Below are 21,876 nucleotides of genomic sequence, written 5' to 3'. Positions count from 1 at the left end.
ACGTGCAAACTCCACACAGTCAGTCGCCTGAGGCGGGAATTGAACCCGGGTCTCTGGCGCTGTGAGGCAGCAGTGCTAACCACTGTGCCACCGTGCCGCCCATTGTGCCACCGTGCCGCCCATACATTAGACATTAGAACATAATATATAGAAGTAGACCATATGGTTCCTTAGAGACAAAAAAGAAACTGCAGATGCTGGAATCCAAAGTAGACAAACAGGAGGCTAGAAGAGCACAGCAAGCCAGGCAGCATCAAGAGATGGCCAAGTCAACGTTTCAGATAGAACCCTTCTTCCCTACTCAAGTAGGGTTCTGAAGAATGGGTATATCCGAAATGTTGACTTCTCTACCTCCTGTTCCTGCCTGGCTTGCTGTGCTCCTCCAGCTCCTGTTTGTCTACATATGGTTCCTTAAACCTATTATAACATGAGTGCACTATGATCTAGGCTGATCTGATCTTAATCTCAACTCGCCTTTCCTGTTCTGTTCCTCATAACAGTTCAAAAATCTGTCAGTCTCCACCCTTAATATATTTAATGATTCAGCTTTCATAGCTCTTTCAGATACAGAATTCCAAAGATACGAGTCCAGAGAAGCAATTCTTCCTAATTGCCATCTTTAATGATTGCCTCCTTATTCTGAAACTATGCCCCTAATTCTAGAGCACCTGCAGACACCCCCACCCCCACCTGAGCCCACCTCTCCCACCCAGGGGAAACATCTCTTTTACCTGCTCTAGCCTCCACCGAAACTGAAAATTTCAATATGATCAGATCAGTAAGATCTTTTTGATAATCCTGATTTTAATGACTATTTTTTGTCTGAGTTAAGCATAACATTGTGTAATGAAAGCATCCAGCAGCAACATGAGAAATAAATACTGATAGGACCTCTTAAATATAAAGCTGCCTAATATATGTCTCCAGAGACAAGTAAGTCAAGGCAACTATGCTGAGCCACAAAATTCATATAACGCAGCCTTGTGAAAAATAAAATACTCTGACCATAAAATTGGTACTGTTTCAGCTCTAGGCATTAGAATCCTGGAAGATGATATTAAAGATGGATGACTTCTAGCTGAATGATATAAAAATGTTGTCCTAGAATAATAGATCATTTTAGCTGGAATTTCTCTTAACTGATTAGAAGCCGTAACCTCCTTGAGCTCTTGACATGCTGACTACATCATGTCTTGGGGCATTAAGTTACACAGATCAGGAACAGCCTAGCTGATCGTTGGACAGAAATGGGGCACCACATTTAACCTCAAAGACCTTTAGCTTGCGGAGTGTTCCATTCTCAACTACAAATCAATGCTAGTGAGCTCCAAGTGGGGTTAGAATTAGGTTGAGCATTGATATACTCCCTCTTGAAATATAAAGTCAAGTAAGGTTTTTTTAATTCAAAGTTTTCCCTGGCATAAGAACAGTGAATCTCACTTGTCATTTAAAAAATATTTTAAAAATTAAAAAGCTAAATAATGGACACAAGGATTAATAAATAATTATCTTAAGTCAAATATACACCCTGAATGGCTATTAATGGCTGATATATACAGCATTAATGCAAATCCACTTCAACATTCTCCATTTAGAATGACCTCCTAAACCAACTGCAACATATAGCACTAACCACATTAAAGGTTAGCTTCAAATGAACCTTCAGAATTTAATGTGAAATGAATGATCTTAAAAGGTACGTTTCATCTCAGTGAATTTATTTTGCAGCATTCTAAAGCAAAAACCTTGAGAGATCTACAGCAGAAAACAGTTCATTACTCAAAATAATGTTTACACAATTAAATCACTTCACTACATGCTACCTCTAATCAATAGAGAGGGAAGTTCAAAGGTATTCTAGTTTAATTTTGTACCTTACTCAAGCCACAGGAGAGACACGGTTCAATTGCACTGCTCCATCATCACCATTGAAGCATCAACATTTTAATCAATTTCCTTCCTTAGCTTTCACTAACAGTTCAAGCTGTCAAATGTGTTTGACATTCCCAATCACAAAGCAATCGGAATCGCTGCTGCTTCTCTAAAATTCACATTAATTTTCTGTAGGGAATAACTGCCTAAAATACTGATCATTTAAATGTAAATTTATGAAATGACCAACAAATTCAAAACAGATGTTTAGCTTTTTAAAATCTTCCATTGGCAAGATTATCACTGTCAAATTTAAAATTAGTTATACATACGATTCAAAAACTACAACAGACAGCAATTCATAATCTAGGCTCACAGGCAGATAGGATAGTGAAGAAGACATTTGGTATGCTTTCCTTTATTGGTCAGAGCACTGAGTATAGGAGTTGGGAGGTCATGCTACAGCTGTACAGGACATTGGTTAGGCCACTTTTGGAACTTTGTGTGCAATTCTGGTCTCCTTCCTATTGGAAGAATGTTGTGATACGTGAAAAGGGTTCAGAAAAGATTTACAAGGATGTTACTAAGGTTAGAAGATTTGAGCTATAGGGAGAGGCTGAATAGGCTGGGGCTGTTTTCCTTGGAACATTAGAGGTTCAGGGGCAACCTTAGTGAGGTCTATAAAACAACGAGGGGCATGGATAGGATAAATAGATAAGATCTTTTCCCTGAGGTGGGGGAGTCCAGAACTAGAGGGCATAGGTTTAGGGTGAGGGGAAAGATATAAAAGGGACTTAAGGGACAACTTTTTCATGCTGAGAGTGGTGAGTGTATAGAATGAGCTACCAGAGGAAGTGTGGAGGCTAGTACAATTACAGCATTTAAAAGGCATCTGGATGGGTATATGAATAGGAAGGCTTCAAAGGGACATAGGCCAAATGCTGGCAAATGGGACGAGATTAGATTAGGATATCTGGTCCACATGGACGAGTTGTACCGAAGGGTCTGTTTCCATGCTGTACTTCTATGACTCTAATAATGGTCACCAACATCTAAAAAATTACATTATCTGGTCATTCCTTCAATGCTGTTTATGGGAGGAAACTGTCTAAATTACTGCCCAATTTCCAACATTACAATGAGGACTAATTTTTTTAAAGCAGTAATTCACTGGCTATAGTGCACTTTACATATCTAAAGTTGTGAAACATGTGATATAAATGGAAGTCTATCTATCTTTTGAATATTATATTAAAAGCAAGAACACTAAGTCAGGAGAAAGGTATTTGTTTACATCAAGCATTACAATGGATATGATTTTTCTAGCCCCTGAATGAGATGGACAATGGGGAGTCAGTTGGAAAAATATGGCAAAAAAGAGAAAATAAAACTTTCAACATCAAGAAAATAAGAAGTCCAATTTTTCAACCAAGATGAAGAACCTCATAAGGGAGTGGTTGGAGGCATATTGTGTACATCAACATCTTATTATTACCTAAACTCACCTTATTTACATGCAGGCTGCTATGTTCCCAGACAGTGCCAATCCCTAAAATGAAAGTCAGAACAGTTACCTGGTGACTCCAACTTACTGCTTGCTCCTCCAGACTTCCATCTTCACCAACATTCCTCAATTTCTCAGGGTAACATGCATGGACAGATGCTGCCTACCATTGTCATCCATAGAAGTAGGCATCAGACAAGCACTAGCCTCACCATATCATCATGGCACATCCCTGACTCATTTATATTTCATGATTTCAAGACTGCATTTTGCTGCTCAATAACAGCTTACATTACACTGCTGCTGCCAGGCCAATTAGCACACTTGGGACAGGCACACTTATTGTACATCACAACAGGATGCATCGTGGGACTCTTCAAACTGCTTACTTGGTGCTTCCTCACTTTGCATCTACTTGGATGCTCACAGCATCTCTACCTTGTCTTATCTTCCCTTTACTGTACATTGTAAACTCATTCAGAATTTACAGGGTCACACTGAGTCTGACTTGCTTTATCTTCTGGTGCAGACACAAAGCCAGGCAGCCTGTCACGTTTGTGAGCAAAGATCAATCAAGGAGTGGAAACGTTGCTGTACAACTTCATGCTACATCAAATGTTACAACTACACCATGTGACAACAGCTTTTGCAGCAAACACACTGGACATGTTTCATCTAAATGGCCATATCTCAAAGTCTAAGAAAGCAGTGTTCAGTCAAGTCTAGCATTGTGATGGAGGGCACTGTCCTATCTCAGCCCAGCGACTTGAACATGGTCAGTTGGTTGTTTGGGGCACTCGGGGTCAGAGATTCCATACCATTACACCCTGGGAATGGCCCATAAACAGTCTTACAGGTTCAATGTAATCAGTCTAGGAACTAGTGGTAAAGCAGCTGGGTGCTACACAGACATCAGTCAAGGGTCCGGTCACTCAATGGTTGAGGCTGTCTTTGCAAGATGAAGAGGGGTGTAGACCACAGTCAGGGGATACTACAGGATAATGATTACCATAACCCCGGTTTCATAAGAAATGTTTGACATAATTAAGATACAGGCCTGTGGCTCAGAAATAAGTGAGGACATGAGCACTTAAATGTTAAAAAAGTGTTGTGTAAGAAAATGGATATATAGAAACATAGAAAATAGGAGCAGGAATACGTCATTCAGCCCTTCAGCCTGCTGAGTCATTCAAGAACTATATTCATCTTTTCCTTGAAAACTTGAAACTTGATATAGTTGACAGCAAATGCAACACACGTAGGTCTGGAAGGGCATCTAGATTAAGAGGCTGCATCTGCAATGGACTCTGAAGCACCACCCATTACTTTCCATCCTCATTTGAATAACAAATGCACAGTGGAAATGAAATTTGGCTGCTACCATACCCAGAGTGAGAGCTGCAAGCGTTGATATCTGTTTGAGGGAACAGGCACCAATTGTGAATGAGATGCAGCACAACAAGGGGCAATTGTACTAACCAGGCACTTACAGGCCAGGTTGAAGGCGTCTGCAATGACAAATTTCTGCATGCGAACTGCATACAACGACCAACTACATCAAAAACAAATCCTGACCACAAGCAATCGTGACCATTAGACATTACAAATGAATTATACTCATCTGTGAGGCAGAAGTAAATCTCAGGTTAAAAGTGTCCACACAGGACAGAATTCACAAGGACAATCATAGGCCCCGGAGGCTGTACTAGTGCACAGAGGAAATTTCTTCTCACCTTGGATGACAAGTACCTGACAACTGGCTCTTATATGAAATGCTATTTTTCTTGGGTTGTGTTGAAGGTCAGGATGCTGCTAAGTCATCAATGTTTCCTATAATTTCCTACTATATTTGCAAGACATGGCTTATCCTTTATATATCAGAATAAAGTTCACTATATCAAAGACCCATGTCAAGACATTCCATGACCCTCCTGGTCAGAGTCCTCCATGGGTCCTGATGAAGGGTTTTGCCCAAAACGTCGATTTTCCTGCTCCTCGGATGCTGCCTGACCGGCTGTGCTTTTCCAGTACCACTCTAATCTGGACTGATTTCCAGCATCTGCGGTCCTCACTTTTGCCTCGAGTCCTCCATGTCCCATTGTATGGAGAATGATGCTGAACTACTTATGCGTGACATAAGTGACATAGTGGGTGGCACGGTGGCACAGTGGTTAGCACTGCTGCCTCACAGCGCCAGAGACCCGGGTTCAATTCCGGACTCAGACGACTGACTGTGTGGAGTTTACACATTCTCCCAGTGTCTGCGTGAGTTTCCTCCGGGTGCTCCGGTTTCCTCCCACAGTCCAAAGATGTGCAGGTCAGGTGAATTGGCCATGCTAAATTGCCCGTAGTATTAGGTAAAGGGGTAAATATAGGAGAATGTGGGTGGCGGATCGGTGTGGACTTGTTGGGCCGAAAGGCCTGTTTCCACACTGTAAGTAATCTAATCTAAACATAGCTGCTGACTGCTCATATTACTAAGGTGTTGCTTTCTTTTGATATTCTCCCAAAGGAACTGTGACCAATACTTCCAGCTAGAGCAGGGGTTATTGTTGCTGTGGCCACTGCACAAGAAATGGAGGGAGACCAAATAAGTCAATAAGTTCATTAGTAGCAGTCAACAGCCTCCACATGAAGACTCTACAGCTGAAGGTCCCATCAGGATGTGGAGAAGGTAGAGAAAGCTCAGATGTTATCGTCCTCAGTATCATTTCCTCTAAATGAGTGAGGACTATTGCTACTGCAGAACTGATTACCTCAGTGGGTGTGTAACATTCTGACCAAATGGCCATCAAGATGACAGCCGCACTAAATCTTTATGTTACTTACTGGCTGCTTGGAAGCAGCCACTGGGGACCTGTGCGAGATCTCTCAATCCTCAACCCATGATTGCAGCAAGACCATTACCGATGCAATTCGGGAAGGATCACACTGCTTCATCTCATATTCCCCATGACGAGGTCAGTGCTGCAGCCCATGCAGTAGGCTTTGCCAACGTAGCTGGCTTCCCCTATGTGACAGGCACATTGAGAGCACCACACCATAACAAAGCTGCATTGTTCAGTAGAAAAATGTCCCATTAGGCCGATATAAAGTCATCTGTGGTCATCGGTGCCGCATCTTAGAAGTCTACGCCAGTATCCTGGGACCTGTCATGATACCTATATCGTTGAGAACTCTCAGATACCGTTCCATTTCAAAGGCTGAATGTTTTATAAGGAGTGCTGCAGGGAGACAAGGGTTGCACACTGCAACCATGACTCTATTATGCAACCCCATACCTGAGATCAAATATAGCATAGATAGATTTGTTAATATTGATTCCATTTAGCATCTTGACAGTGCCACGCAACATAATTTAGGGTATTCTCAATTTGAAGATGGGTCTCTGCCTCCACATTCTTGTCAATACTGTCATGGACAAATGTATCTGCAACAGGCAGATTTGTTAGGACTGGGTCAAGTATGGTTTTGCTCTTTCGCTGGTCCCCCTCACCACCCTCTCAGTCGTATCCTAGGAGCTATGACATTATGGGGTTGACAGCTCAGTCAGTAGTATTGCTGCCAAGCTATTTTTGGTAATGGTCACTGAGATGCCCCAACCCATATGTTACATCCTTGCCACCCTCAGTGTTTTCTCCAAGTGTCATTCAAAACGGGAGTGTTGATTTATCAGCCGAGGGGTGCAGTATGTGGTAATTAGGAAGCATTTTCCTTGCCCATTTTTGATATGAATGAGATTTCAAAGAATCCGAAGATAATGTTAACTTCCAAAGCAACTCCCTCCAAACTGTACCCTGCTCTGCCACTTCCTTTGGTGGGTTTGCCCTGCTAATGGGGCCGATACATTTAGGAAAACTGTCAGTGGCATCAGGGATGTCGTCTGTCAGGTTATGATTCCATGATTATGACTATGTCAGGCTGTTGCCTGACTAGTTTGAGAGACAGTTTTGGCACTAGACCTCAGGTAGGACTTTGCAGAGCCATTTCGAGTGTCTGAGTCGATGCCCGGTTGTCCATCTAGTTCCTTTTTTTTTAAAGACCTTCTTGCAGTTGATACAACTGAATAACTTGGTGGGTCAATCTAGGCCAGACGAAGGGAGGATGGTAGTTTTCCTTCCTTAAAGATATTTGTGAAGCAGATGAGTTTTGTTACACGTAACAATGGTTTATTGGCTATCATTTGACTCCTAATTCCAGATAATATTGAATGCAACTGCAGTGCCAGAATTTGTACCCTCAAGCTAAGAATAAATAGGGATCTCTGAATTACCAATCCAGCAAAAGGCATTGCCTTCCTCCATATGATTCTGTGAGAATGGCAGTCAACCTATTGCGTGACTAGTCTGTGGGACAACTCTCACAAATATTGCAAAACCCTCCTGTCTTAGTAAGGAGGACATTGCAAGGTTGAGAGAGTTGTGTATACCGTTACTAGTTCCAGTGCCTTGGACACAACAGTGGTTCCAAGATGACCTTGGTTCAGGAGAGCAGGACGTAGAACAGGTTTGTGTGCAGATGAGGAATAGTAGGAAAATAAATCACTAATGGGAGTGATCTATAGGCTAACAGAAACTACAATGTGGAACCGAGTACCACAAGGAGAAATATTGGGTGTTTGTGATAAAGGCATGGTAATAATCATGGGTGATCTTAATCTAAAAATAAACTGAAAGAAACAGATTGGTAATCATAGCATGGATGAGGAGTTCATAGAATGTTTTTGAGATAACCTCTTAAAGCAGCATGGTCTGGAAACAACAAGAGAACAGATTCGGCATTATGCAATAAGACAGGATTAATTAGTTACCTCAGAGGAAAAGGCATCTCTAGGCTGTGGTGACCACAATTTGATTGGATTTTACATTCAGTTTGAAAGGTAGAAAAATGGGTCGAAGACTAGTGTGTTAATCTTAAGTAAGAACAAATACGTGGGTATGGATGTTGAACTAGCTGAAGTGAAGTGAAATACGAGGCTAGGGGATAGATCAATAAAGAAGCAATGGCAGACATTTAAAGGGATATTTCAGAATATAATATTTTAAAGCAAATTTCCAATGGAGTCTCACCAACAATGGAGGAAAACATCAAATTTAAGAAAAATTAAACACTTGCACAAAGGTGAGCAGCTCGTCAAATGACTAGTCAGAATGTAAAGAAAGGACAGAAAATTATTGAAAGGCTATCATGAGTAATAAATTACAGGATAAGAGGAGAGGAAGCTGGTAAGAAACAAAAGCGGAGAACAAGCATATCTACAGGTATCTAAGAAAGTGTAAGTAAAGTGAGTGTTGGATCTTAAACAGAGTGAGAATAGGGAACTACACTAATAACAAACAATAAGGAAATGGTGAATGAAATGAATGAATATTTTGCTTCTGTCTTCACTTAATAAGAATCAAAACATCCAAGTAATGGCTCTAAATCTGGAACATGAAGGAAGAGGGGAACTTGGTGAAATTACAATAAACCAGGGAAGTATTAATCAGCAAACTGATCGAACTGTGGGCTGACGAGCCTGAGTCCTGATGGACTTCACCATAGGGTGTTAAAAGAGGTTGCTAATCAAGTACCAGATGCACCAGTGTTAATTTTCCAAAATGTCTTTGCTTCTGCAAATATTCCATCAGATGGGAAAGTAACAATTAGAACTCTTCCATTTGAGAGAGGGGATCAGAAAACAAGAAACTACCAGCCAGTTAGCTTAATGTCTGTTGAGGCCATGGTATTAAAATTGATAATAAACGAGGTTATAGTTGGGACTTGGAAAAACTCTTGGTAATTGGGAAGTGTCAGCATGGGTCTCAGAAAGGGAAATCATGACACCAATTTATTGGAATTCTCTGAAGGAGTAACAGCTGATATCGATAGGGAAAGTCCATTGATGTGCCTTACTTGGATTTCCAAGAGATATTTGAGAAAAAGTGTCACATAAAAAGTTTATTGTGAGAAGTAGAAGCACATGGTGTAAGGGGTTAAAAACTACACTACATTGAAGATTGGCTAAAGTACCAATGACTAGTGGAGTTCTAAGAGGGTTAGTGTTGTGACCATAACTATTCATGTTATACATTAATGATCTGGAATTAGGAACTGAGAGAAAACAAAAATAGAAATTGCTGGAAAAACGCAACAAGTCAGGCAGCATCTGTGGAGAGAAATCAAGAGTTAGCGAAGGAACTAAGGGCATTGTTGCCAAGTTTGCAGATGACACATAGATATGTTGAAAGACAAGTAGTCACAGAGTCATCGAATCGTAGAATCCCAACTGTATGGAAACAGGCCATTTCGCCCAAGTCTACACTGACCCTCCGAAGAGTAACCCACCCAGACCCATTCCCCTATCCTATTATTGTACATTTACCTCTAACTAATGCATCTAATCTACACACCCCTGAACACTATGGGCAATTTAGCATGGCCAATTCACCTCACCTGCACAGCTTTGGTTGTGGGAGGAAACTAGAGCACCTGGAGGAAACCCAGGCAGACAAGGAGAATGCACAAACTTCACACAGTTGCCAGAATCTGGAATCAAATCAGGGTCCCTGGCACTGAGGCAGCAGTGCTAGCCACTGAGCCACCATGCCACCCGTGTTGAAGTGGGGAGGCTGCAGAAGGAATTGTACAGGCTGGGAGAGTGGTCAAAGAAGTGACAGATAGAATACAATGTGGGAAAGTGTGAGGTTATGCACTTTGGTAGGAAGAATAGAGTAGACAATTTTCTAAATGGAGGAAGGCTTCAGAAATCCGAAGCACAAAAGAACTGAGGAATTCTAGTTCAGGATTCTCTGAAGGTGAACATACAGATTCAGTTAGCAATTAGGAAAGTAAATGCAATGTTAGCATGTATTTTGAAAGGGCTAGAATACAAGAACAGGGATGTACTGATGAGAACATTTAAAACATTGTGAGCAGTTCTGGGCCCCATACCTAAGGACGGACATGCTGGCCTTGAAAAAAGTGTCCAGAGGAGGTTTTCAAGAATGGTCCCAGAGATTATGGGATTGTCATTCAAGGAGCAGTTGAGGACTGTGGATCTGTACTCAATAGAGGTTAGAAGGATGATGGTGGATCTGATTGAATACTGAAAGGCTTGGATAGAGTGGACATGAGAAGATGTTTCCACTAGTAGGAGAGACTAGGACCCAAGGGCACAACTTCAGAGTGAAGAGATAACCTTTCAGAACTGAGGAGGAGAAGGAATTGCTTCAGTGATTAATCTGCAGAACTCATTGTCACAGCGTGCTGTGGCAGTCAAGTCAGTGAATACATTTAAGACAGAGATAGATAGGTTCATGATTGGTAAGAAGATCTCGGGTTGCAGGGAGAAGGCAGGAGAGTGGGGTTGAGAAACATATCAGCCATGATTGAATGGTGGAGCAGACTCAAATGAGCTGAATAGCGTAATTCTGCTTCTTTATCTCATAGTTCCAGAAAATAGAGTCATGATAAATGGGTCTTTTTCTGATTGGCAGAATGTAGTGAATGGTGGTCTGCAAGTGTCCTTCCTGGGCTCTCAACCTTTAACACTTTATATCAATGACTTAAATGAGGGGAAATGAAGATATAGTTACTAACTTTGCAGAGGACACAAAGTAAATAGGAACGTATGTTGTCAAGAGAACATCATAAGGTTGCAAACAGATATAGATTGGTTAATTGCATGGTCAGCAGTGTACCTGGAGATTGGATTTTCCAGTTTGCTAGAGAGCTGATTTGGATTGCAGAGTAATGCCAAAAGTGCACAGTGCGGGTTCAATCACTGCACTGGCTGAGATCACCATGAAGGTCCTGCCTTCTCAACCGCACCCCTTGATGCATAGTCACACAAAACTTAAACCACCACCAGTTGTCTCGCCCTCAAATGAGTAAGCAGCCCAATGGTACTCTGGGAGTAGAGTAACTTTCCTCTAGATAGTAGAGAACATGGGAAAAAATGATATTGTTTACTTCAGCAGGAAGGAAAAAAACAGAAACAGAGAACAAGTGAAGAATTTTGAGATGCAGAGGCATCTAGATGTTCTAGTTTAAAATATTAATATGTAGGTACAGAATGTAACTAAGGTGACTTATGGAGTGAGAGAGGTATTGAACGCAAAAGGTTGTTAAGGCATTGGTGAGACCACATTTTGAAAAATATGTGCAGTCTTGCCTTCCTTATGAAAGGAGGATATAAATATGTTAGCAATGGATTGAGGAGATTTATTAGATTGATACCTGAAATGAAGAAAGCTTGTACAGGCTGGACTGATTTTCATTGGAGTTTAGAAGAGCAAGAGGTAATCTGATAATGTTTATAAGATTCTAAATGATCTTGACAAGGCTAAAATGGAAATGGCGTTTCCTGTTGTGGATGAGTTCAGAACTAGGGCCCAGGGTTTTACAATAGGGGTAACTTGTTTCCTGTGTTCATCCCATTACATAATAAGCATTTCCTCGCCAAAGTATCTCCATAACTCCTGCATTTTTCTCTAGAAGCCAAATTACTGTTTCTTTTTTCTTTGCATTCTAATATCGGAGAGATTTGTTCCAGTTCCACTTGTATAGTACACTATAGAATGGACAGGTGAGATAGATCCATTGCTGTAGAAATGATCAAATTTCAGTGACTGCTCATTGAAACTATAAGCACAATCTTCCCCTCACTGGAGGTAAAAAGAAAGGTGGTAGGATGAGCAAATAATTGAAGAGTTAGTCCTAGATAGATACTCGCTACATCAGAGTAATGCCAAAAGTGCACAGTGCGGGTTCAATCCCTGCACTGGCTGAGATCACCATGAAGGTCCTGCCTTCTCAACCGCGCCCCTCGCTTGATGCATAGTCACACAAAACTTAAACCACCACCAGTTGTCTCGCCCTCGTCCTACATCAGCAATGAAATGCTGGGCAAAGAGGTCCATTGTGACCCATGCCTCTAGCACTCACTGAGCCCCTGGCCTCTCCCAGTAATCCCTACCCTAAGAGACACGAAAGAAAAAGACTTACCTTCTCACCATTGAATCCCATGAAGATCAAGCCTCCAGCGATAATGTCTAAAATCAAGAACCTGTCAATCTCCGATTGGCTGGCAGCTTCTAGTGAGGTGTGACGGTTCACATATGTGATTTACCAAAAACTGTGCCAAGAAGCTGACTGGAGCTCACTCCAGCGAGCTTTCTCATTAGTCGAGACAGAGTCATGCCTTGAGAGTTAGGCAATACAATAGAAAATCTCAGCTGGTTTTTCCCATAGCTAATGTATGATTCATATTTCTCTAAATAGGAAGTAACTTCCAAACAATCGGGTATCTCTAAGTAAGTATGGTACTTCCATAATACATCAATAAAAACACAATGTAAATTATAAATAGATCAAACTTAAATAAAAGCAAGATACTGCTGATGCTGTAAATCTGAAACAACACAGAAAATATTGGAGAAATTCATCAGGTCTTACAGCATTTGTGAAGAGAGACACTGAGTTCATGTTTCTTGCCCTTCTTTCATACATGTCACACCAGATTCAAAGCAATACCTTGGTTTCTGTCTTCACAGATCCTGTTAGACCTGAGTTTCTACAGCATTTTGTATTTGTTTCAGGTCAAAGTAAAGTTTGTCTTCCAAACCGATGTTAATCATTATTCAGCATTCATCTAGTCTAGACATGAATCAGCTAAAAGTAAAAACTTACCTGATTGTCAGCAAATTCAAGTCACAGGCAATATTATGATTCTATAGTCATGACCTTCTGACTGGAAATATCCACTCAATATCTAAAATTACCAGCAGCTAGACTTTTGCTTAGCTTTAAAAGTTCCCTCTTCAATATAAGTTTTGGAAGTATATTATAAAGCCTTACTTTGTTTTCCTGCAACCATCAGATTTTGATTTTGCGTGCATGAGTCCATAATAATGACTTTTAATAATGTCTGATACATAAATTGCACGATTTTGAAGGGATCATAAACATAACTGCACAGTGTATTCAACCCCAATTCTGAGAACTGAAGCATGAAAGACTCAGAATAAACATAATTCACAATTTTTCATGACTGACTTAGTTTCATCCCACTTTGTGAAAGGCCTTTAGCAGGAAATGAAGGTCACTCTTCTATTTTATTTCATCTAATTAACTGCCAATATCTTCCATGTAGTTGTCCAAGCTCCAAATAGCTCTTAAAGTAGCCCATTAAAAAACAACTAGCAATCAAGTCACATCTAAAGCCACTATCAGTTCCAATCAGAGGGCTCCAATTTCCTATTTTACAAAGCCAAAAAACTGAAGTACTACCTACACTTCAGATTGATTATTCAGTGACCCTTATCTACATCTTCACTCAGTGATTTGAATTTTAATCAAACCAAATGGAATAATTACCATTTCAAACTGTATTTGATACATTGAAAAAAAAAACAGAAATCTTCACAGACAACACGAGAGAAAAATTGCTACATAGCAAGTTAATCCAAATAAAATTTTATAAAACATAATTGCTAGAACCAGCTGCACAGTTACATGAGAAGGAGATTACCATAGAGATAAAATAATTTTTTATATGTTATTTTAGCATAGACAGTTTTATTAGCACTTTTGTATAACTGGCTTCATTGCGAAGAACATCAAACGTGTGGATTAAAAGATGGAAGCTTCATTGTCTAGTTGTGTTGTAGTTACAGCTACATTAATTAATGGATTTTAGGAGAGGTTGAAAATGAAAAAGAAAAATAGTTTGCCTCATTCATTGCATGTTTGAGCAAAGTTATGCTTCAGTGGGAAAATGAAATACTTAGTCTATTTATTCCATTTTAAATATTTTTATCAATAATTTAGTTTAAATAATTGATATTTCCTTATAAAACATGTATTTTTTAAAGATTAGTACTCAATAAGATTTCTGTAGGGGCAAAGGATGAACCTAATTTAAAAAGGAAATTGCTACAACTCAAAGCACCAAATAAATAAAGACTCTCCAATTTTGGACAATAAGGTTGAACACCAGTGGACCAGTTGAATACCAGGTGAAATGTCAACCATTTCCTAAAGGTTCTGCCAATCTGCTAATTTTCCGTTGGAAATCAGGAGTTTAGGCTAAAATCAGTTACATTACGAAATCACAAAAAGGTTGTGAAGCAATTGCTCGAAACTGAATACTTGGCCAAATGTCATATTGTGTAAATTAAGGTTCCATTTCTGAGCTTTACCTCACTGCAACAGTAAAACACAACAGCAATAGCCTTTCGCTGGATGGTGACCATTTATACTCCCTGCGCCATTATGTCATGCTTTTTTTTTATTTCTTGGTTATTTTAGGAGTCTTTTCAGAAGGTACACAAGATTCTCGCACATCCTCATTAATCACCTTAAGAAATCATTATTATCCCTTCACATTTCAATTTCTCAAGGGATTGATAAACCTTATTGCAGCATAAGAGTTTTGCAAGACTAATATAATGACTAGGCACTAACTTTGAAAAGTGAAAAATGATATGTCATTAACATTTCTTTCAATGATTGGTTGAAAATAGGTTATTTAGAACTGTTGGAAGCAATGGTGGCGAGTTGGTTACACATTTTACTGGAGGAATATGATTATTGTATGCAATCTGCACCGATAGATGGATCAATATTATAAACTGAAGAAATTAAGTGGGTCTGACATGAAATAGTTCAAGATATCTCTCAAACAATTAACATTAAAAGCAGTACAAAAAGCTAATAACAGATCATCTCTGCATGTCTAATGATATGGCAATGATTAAAATCTCACCAGACTTGCACATATCATACCAGCAGTAGCAACAGATAAAACTTAATACTTTTCACTTCCATTTTATAAAAAGTTCAGCTGATTATCAGAATTTCAATTTTTGTTTGGCTTTTTTGGAAAAACTAAACTGCCCAGAGCCCTCTGACTCAATCACTGGGAGAACATTAGGATGTTTATGCAGCACAGAAGATTTCACAACATTTTAACTCTCATGTGAATGACAGCCAATTTTTTTTAAAATGTATAATTGCACACCTAAACATTCATTAATTTTTATTTTTCCCTTCCTAACATAAGTTAGGACTTGAATTTATAACACACAAAATTCAACAATAATAGCTAGATTGAATTGAGCAATAATTTATGCCTGTATCTTTAAGTTAAAATTAAAATTAAAGGTAATGGATCCCTTTGCATGTGATCTCCCTCATTTTAATTGTTAAACTGGCTCCAGCAGTGGTAAGGAGAGTAATAAAATGGGTATACACACTGTAAGGGGCAGACTTTGAAGACCACGTACCCCGATGATGGCGTTTAGCTCAGCCATGGTCACTTGCTTGGCCCGCTCCACTGCCTGCACCACTTGCTGTTGGTGCTGAAAGTGAATTTCAGAAAGCAAATAATGTCAGTTTCATTTGCATTCTGTAGCATTAAGTCATTCTTAAACCTAAGAGTGAAAAACCTCATTGGTCAATGATGTATGTAATGTTCACAGAGCATATTGAACTGCTCAATCCAATCCCTTCTCTAAGACTTTCTTATGACAGCAATTCAAAACTTGAATTAGTTAAATGGTTTAAAGTGCACAACAGAGAACTACAAGTCAATTAGTTATGTGATTACTAAAACTGTCCTTGCATCTTAGGTTGAAAAAAATTGACTTCTTTATAGAAAAAAATCCAATGGATTGACAACCATACATGAAATGTAACATTATGTACTGAGGAGTATAAATAAATTATTATTATAAAACACTGTTTGAACTTAAATGATAAGTTCAAGTATCTTGAATATTTGCAAACTTCTAATAAATACATTAAGATAATGTGCTCTTCATAAACCTATAAAGACTTACACATGGAGAATCCAGTGCATTATGCCACCCTCAAAAAAGTTATTCACTAGCTTTCACAATTTACAAGAAAAAAGTACACAAAATACAGGTATAACAAGGTGGAGCTCAAAAATATATTTCAATGTTTCCATCACTTCCTGCAGCAATTATCCAAACTGAAAGATATCAAACAGCTGAGGCACCCACTAAACATACACCATCAAGTTCCCTGACAATTAGCAGATTCATTAAAATCTACTGGCAGGATATAATGAAGAATCCAACCATAAGATGAAAGAAGAATCCTTCAGAATGAAAAGACACACTGTTATAATAGTTAATCTACAAGGTAGATTATACATGTAATTCATTTAGTGCCTTGTGACCCAAATTTTACTGTATAAGTGAATGGGTTTCAAACGAGTAAAAGTTTGGCCTTATTTTCTCATCATATTCCGCAAAGTAATTCACAGCTTACAGATCTAACTATTCCAAGCAGCGGCAATCCTGAGTGAATTGCCATTGCACTTGAAAACTCCCTGAACTGTGACCACTATTTCCAGGATTTCCTAATAGAGACATAGTCATAGTGTTATACAACATGGAAAACTACTCCTTTTGTCCAACTCGATCATGCCGACCAAGTTTCCCAGTCTAAACTAGTCCCACTTGCTTGCATTTGGCCCAGATCCTTCTAAACCTGAAACACTCAACCAGAGTGTGCCTTGGGGAATTTTGTTGGAGCGAAATAAAGTTGAAGAAGACAGGATATATCACTTTTTGGTGCAACTAACTGCCACAGAATGGGTTTAAAGGTTCAGTCTTCAAATATTACTGATTAGGGTATGAATGGGTAAATGGATGAATAGCAGAGTGGGTGAGTTGGTGAATGGGTAAGACAGTAGATGGCTGAGTTGGTAAAGTAAGTGAATTGGATAGTCATGTAGGGGGCAGGTGGCTGATTTATCAGATAGTTGGGATGGATCAAGGGGTAGTCAGGTAGTAGGGATCAATGGTCAGGGAGCGATAGGAGATCGTCAGATGGGGTCGAGATGTCAATTCATTAATTCATTGAGGGTCAAATATGTTCCTGCACTAGATTTTTATTTATCTAACATTTTGTGACTAATTATCCAGGTAACTATTGTGGAACAGTCTGAAGTCTCCACCTCAATTCAGTCATAAACATTCACGCAGGACCTTCAGGAATTGCCAATTGGAAATTAAATCTCTGAAGTGATTCCCATGTTAGTCCCCCTCTCAGGATTTCCAATGTGTGTCTTCAATCACATATTTTGTCTCACAATGACCGAAGACTGCAAGACTTGATTCACAATATTTTTGCAATTTTATATCACAGGTACAAGACAGCCACTCTTCAGTATCAGTGGCTTCTTCACTAACACAACAAGCTTACTTGACCCAATTCCTGTTGGACTCTTTTTTTTTGAAGGCAAACATTTTAATTTGAAGCAGTATTTTTTAATTACACATATGATACGTTGGAAGTGCAATATTAAGTCCCGTTAACACTGCAAGCAAACCACTAAATCTCCATGTTTACATTTATACACAAATCGTGTGGGATGACAGTGCTGTGATGGTACTGGTGTAGTGTAACTGGTGTCACCGGGCTAGTAAGCCAGAGGGCCAAGTCAATACTCTGGGAAAATTGGTCCAAGTCCCATCCTGTGAGCTGAAATGAATCACAGAATCACAACCGTGCAGAAAGAGGCCATTTGGACCATCGAGTCTGCACTCACCCTCCGAAGACCTGTAACTCTGCATTTACCATGGCTAACTCATTTAGATAGCATATCATAGGGAAATTTAGCATGGCCAATCCACCTAACATGAACATCTTTGGATCATGGGAGGAAACTGGAGAACCCAGGTGAAACCCATGCAGACACAGGGAGAGCTCCACACAGTCACCCAAGGCTAGAATTGAACCCAGGTCCCTGGTGCTGTGAGGCACTACTGAGCGACTGTATTGCCCACATAATTTAAAGTTAATTAATTAACCTGCAATTGAAAGCTCATCTCAGCATTACAGCATGAAGTTATTGAGGGTTTTAATAGTCATGGCACAGTGGTAGTGTCCCTACTTCTGAACTGCAAAGTCTGGATTCAAGTCCCACCTGCTCTCAAGGTGTATCATAACATGTCTGAACTGATTGATCAAAGATATCTACAAATAAACCTTGCACAATTAGAAAAGTTATCAACACCCAATTTTAGGAAGGAAGCATGAAGAATACATATCTGCAAATTGTGTACACTTGATACATATTACAATAAACAGACCCCTTTATGTGTAAGATTATGCCATTGAAAGCAATAAGTAGCTTAAAATGAATTTGATTTTACCATCTATGTTGGTCTGAAAACAGCTCAACACATACAAGAGTTTTGAGTTCTGGTTCACCCAAAACAGCAAATTCTTTAAGATTTATAATACAAATAAAAGGAAGAGACATCTAGTTGGAAGTTTATTCCTTCGATATCATCTGGACTTTGAACTAAGCAAGGAAAATGCATCAAAAATAAGATATATTCACTTTCAGGAAGCCAAGTAACAGCTACATTAGCAGAATCACAAATATGTAATATTAAGAGTAGCTTACCTCCTGAGACAGGAAAGGAATGACTTGGGCGCAAATGGCATTTAGTCTCTTGACAATCTCAGCCTGAAACAAAACAATAACCAGGTTTTTTTTTGTCATTAGTGCAATCATTATTCCAATACATAAAGTAATAACTATTTTCTTGTTGCAGCAAACTAGCCTACAGAACAGTAACAAATTTAGCTGCTTATGTTACATGGCGAGATAGCTGGCACCAATTAAAAATAAAATGAAATAAAACTTTTTCTCAAGGTAACATTTGGATCAATAAGGAGTGAAGAATCAGCAAAATTAGGTTAAGTGAGAATATACTTATTTACTGGTAAAATACATGCATATGGTTTATATCAAATGTGATTGCTTTCACCCTATTATACAACTTCTATTCCTTCTAAGGATATGGACTGCAGTAGCTGAGAGTGGAACAGGAGCAGTTACTAAAGGAGTTTTCAAAAAGTAATTGGATAAGTACTCAAGAGAAAAAAAGTGAACAACCATGGGCGGGGGGGGGGAAAACAGCAATGGAGTAGAGTTGCTCTTACAGAGAGCCAGCAAAGATAAAATGAGTCAAACGACTTCCTGCAGTGTTGTCACTATTCTGAGATTCTATAAATAATTAAATAAAGCATGTATTAGGGAGCATTTTTCTTCTGCAAGAGTTTGGAAACAGCAGTTCTAAACCTACTAACTAGAGAGTTTTATTCTGTTTAATTTTTCAGTCAAACAATACAAACAATTGTAACCCTGCCTTCCCAGCCCAGATTCACTCTTCCATGGTCCAAGGAATCTTTTAGGGGAGCAAGAGGACACTAGCTAAATACTGTGAATGAAATAACTCTATAATGTCATTGGAATCCCAGTGCCTTTTAACCAAATCACTGCTTGTTGTTTCTTTCTCAATGTGCTAACCATGTGTGACACTGCTAGCTGCCTAACTCCCACAAAAGGAGTTAACGTGTTTTGTTTTCTTTCTGAACTTATGAGGCTCCTGTGCATTTACATGTAACAAACAATCAGATTTTAAAAAAGGAATTCACAAGTTACAGAAAACTTAACTTTCATCATCAGATCAATAAAGTGCATGTGATTTTGATCATTTGGCTGAATACAAACATTCTACACATCTGGATAAGATTGAAATGGTCCACCTATTTTTCTTTAAGATTACAGCAGACAATAAGCAAAATCAGGGAGGATGACTTATCCTAAGTATCAGAATAAGCTCATTTCAAACATCTAGAGAAAACATCTCCCCAGATATGGAGAAACCCATATGCACAAGAGTTTCACATTATGCTCCCAACAAAACCACTAATACTTCAATATTATGCCTCAAATAGCTTTAAAAATCTTACTCATTGGCTAAATGCAAGTACAAAACGTTACACAGGTACTACAGCTGACTAGGACTTTTCAAGTTCACACATCAGGTATATCACATCACACAATACTGTAGCGAGTAAAGTACAATAATGCCATCTCATTTTCCAAACATGCACTACTAACTAAGACAAAAAGTATCCTGGAGTGATGTTAAAGTTGTAAGCTAATACATGATTTCAGGTGAACTAACCTTTGAACTTTGCTTTCCAGATTAGGCTATCATTAGAACCCCTTTATTATATCACTACTTTGTAGTTGCTAAATCATAAATTAAAGCCTGTGCTGATTCTTCAATAGGAGGCATTTACTATAATCCCATTTTCCCTTCCTTTCCCTGTAATCTCCCCAGATATCGAGATTACAGGGATAGGCGTTCTGTCATTGGAAATAATTATCCAATTTCTTGTCAAATTACATGATAATATTTCACTCATATTCTTGGTCTGTTAGCTCAGTTGGCTGGGTGACCAGCTTGCGATGTAGAGTAATGCCAATTGCATGGATTCAATTCCCACACCAGCTGAGATTACCTTGAAAGACTCTCCTTCTCAAGATCTTCCCTCACCTGAGGTATGGTTACCCTCAGATTAAACTACCATCAGTTATCTCTCGCTAAAGGCAGAGCAGCTGTATGGTCTGGTAAGACTGTGGCAACTTTACCATACTTCAAGAAAGTCAAATTCCAATAAACTGTCATATCAAAAAAATGTTCTCATCTTTTCCTTTGCTATTTGGAATAATATTATGTTCATGTACTCCTCCATCACCATCCCTGGCGACTTACTGTCCCACCAGTAAAGAGGTAACAGAACATTGATAGTATAGTCAGGAGGAAGCCACCCTCTGAGTTCTCAATATCAGTTCTGGACCCCATCAAGTCTAATAGCATGGCATCAGATTAAAAAGGGCAAAGGAATTTCATGTTAATTACAATCTACTGCCCTTTTCCAGTGATAAACATATGCTCTTCTAAAAATAGTTAGGAACCAGCACTGAGGATGCTAAGACCACAGAATACAGTATAGGCTGGGGACTTCAACATCCATCACCCCAAGATTAGCTTGGTAGCATGATTACCGATTTGAGGTGGCTGAGTCCTGAGGTTATAAGTGGAAAATTAGGACAATGCTAGGTTAGTGGCAGTTGCCAAGACAATGAATATAAAAGAAGGAACCTCTTTAATTTCTCCCTCACCAAACTACTTGGCATAGACATATCTGTCCATGACAGTATGACCATTGCTGGGTCCTTATGGACAGTTTCATCTTCACATTGAGGATTCTCTCCATGTTGTGTGACACTATCAGTGAGCTAAATGAGATAGATTCAGTTCGCCGAACTGGGAATTTGTGTTGCAGACGTTTCGTCCCCTGTCTAGGTGACATCCTCAGTGCTTGGGAGCCTCCTGTGAAGCACTTCTGTGATGTTTCTTCCGGCATTTATAGTGATTTGTACCTGCCGCGTCCGGTTGTCAGTTCCAGCTGTCCGCTGCAGTGGCCGGTATATTGGTCCAGGTCGATGTGCTTAATTGATTGAATCTGTGGGTGAGTGCCATGCCTCTAGGAATTCCCTGGCTGTTCTCTGTTTGGCTTGCCCTATAATGGTAGTGTTGTCCCAGTCGAATTCATGTTGCTTGTCATCTGCGTGTGTGGCTACTAAGGATAGCTGGTCGTGTCGTTTCGTGGCT

The 21,876-nt window shown here is 39.4% G+C and overlaps 1 protein-coding gene across 13 annotated transcripts in view; it reads right to left on the bottom strand.

Annotated features, from left to right (window-relative positions):
* The window catches only part of LOC122561155 (transducin-like enhancer protein 4), a 210,615-nt gene that overhangs the window by 122,835 nt on the left and 65,904 nt on the right, over positions 1–21,876 (bottom strand). For 5 of the 13 annotated variants that reach the window (XM_043712648.1, XM_043712657.1, XM_043712682.1 and 2 more), the window contains 2 exons: positions 18,807–18,869; positions 15,616–15,720 (listed from right to left, as the gene is read on the bottom strand). In XM_043712648.1, the coding sequence (XP_043568583.1) occupies positions 15,616–15,720; positions 18,807–18,869 (168 nt within the window). The remainder of the gene's footprint in view (positions 1–15,615; positions 15,721–18,806; positions 18,870–21,876) is intronic. The other 8 variants (XM_043712664.1, XM_043712673.1, XM_043712699.1 and 5 more) reach the window with 2 other exon arrangements.

The sequence above is a fragment of the Chiloscyllium plagiosum genome, chromosome 2 (genome assembly GCF_004010195.1).
Source record: "Chiloscyllium plagiosum isolate BGI_BamShark_2017 chromosome 2, ASM401019v2, whole genome shotgun sequence".
In the NCBI taxonomy this organism is placed as follows: Eukaryota; Metazoa; Chordata; class Chondrichthyes; order Orectolobiformes; family Hemiscylliidae; genus Chiloscyllium; species Chiloscyllium plagiosum.
The sequence above is the reverse complement of the archived record's forward strand: the minus strand, read 5'-3'. Positions and strand labels throughout refer to the sequence as shown.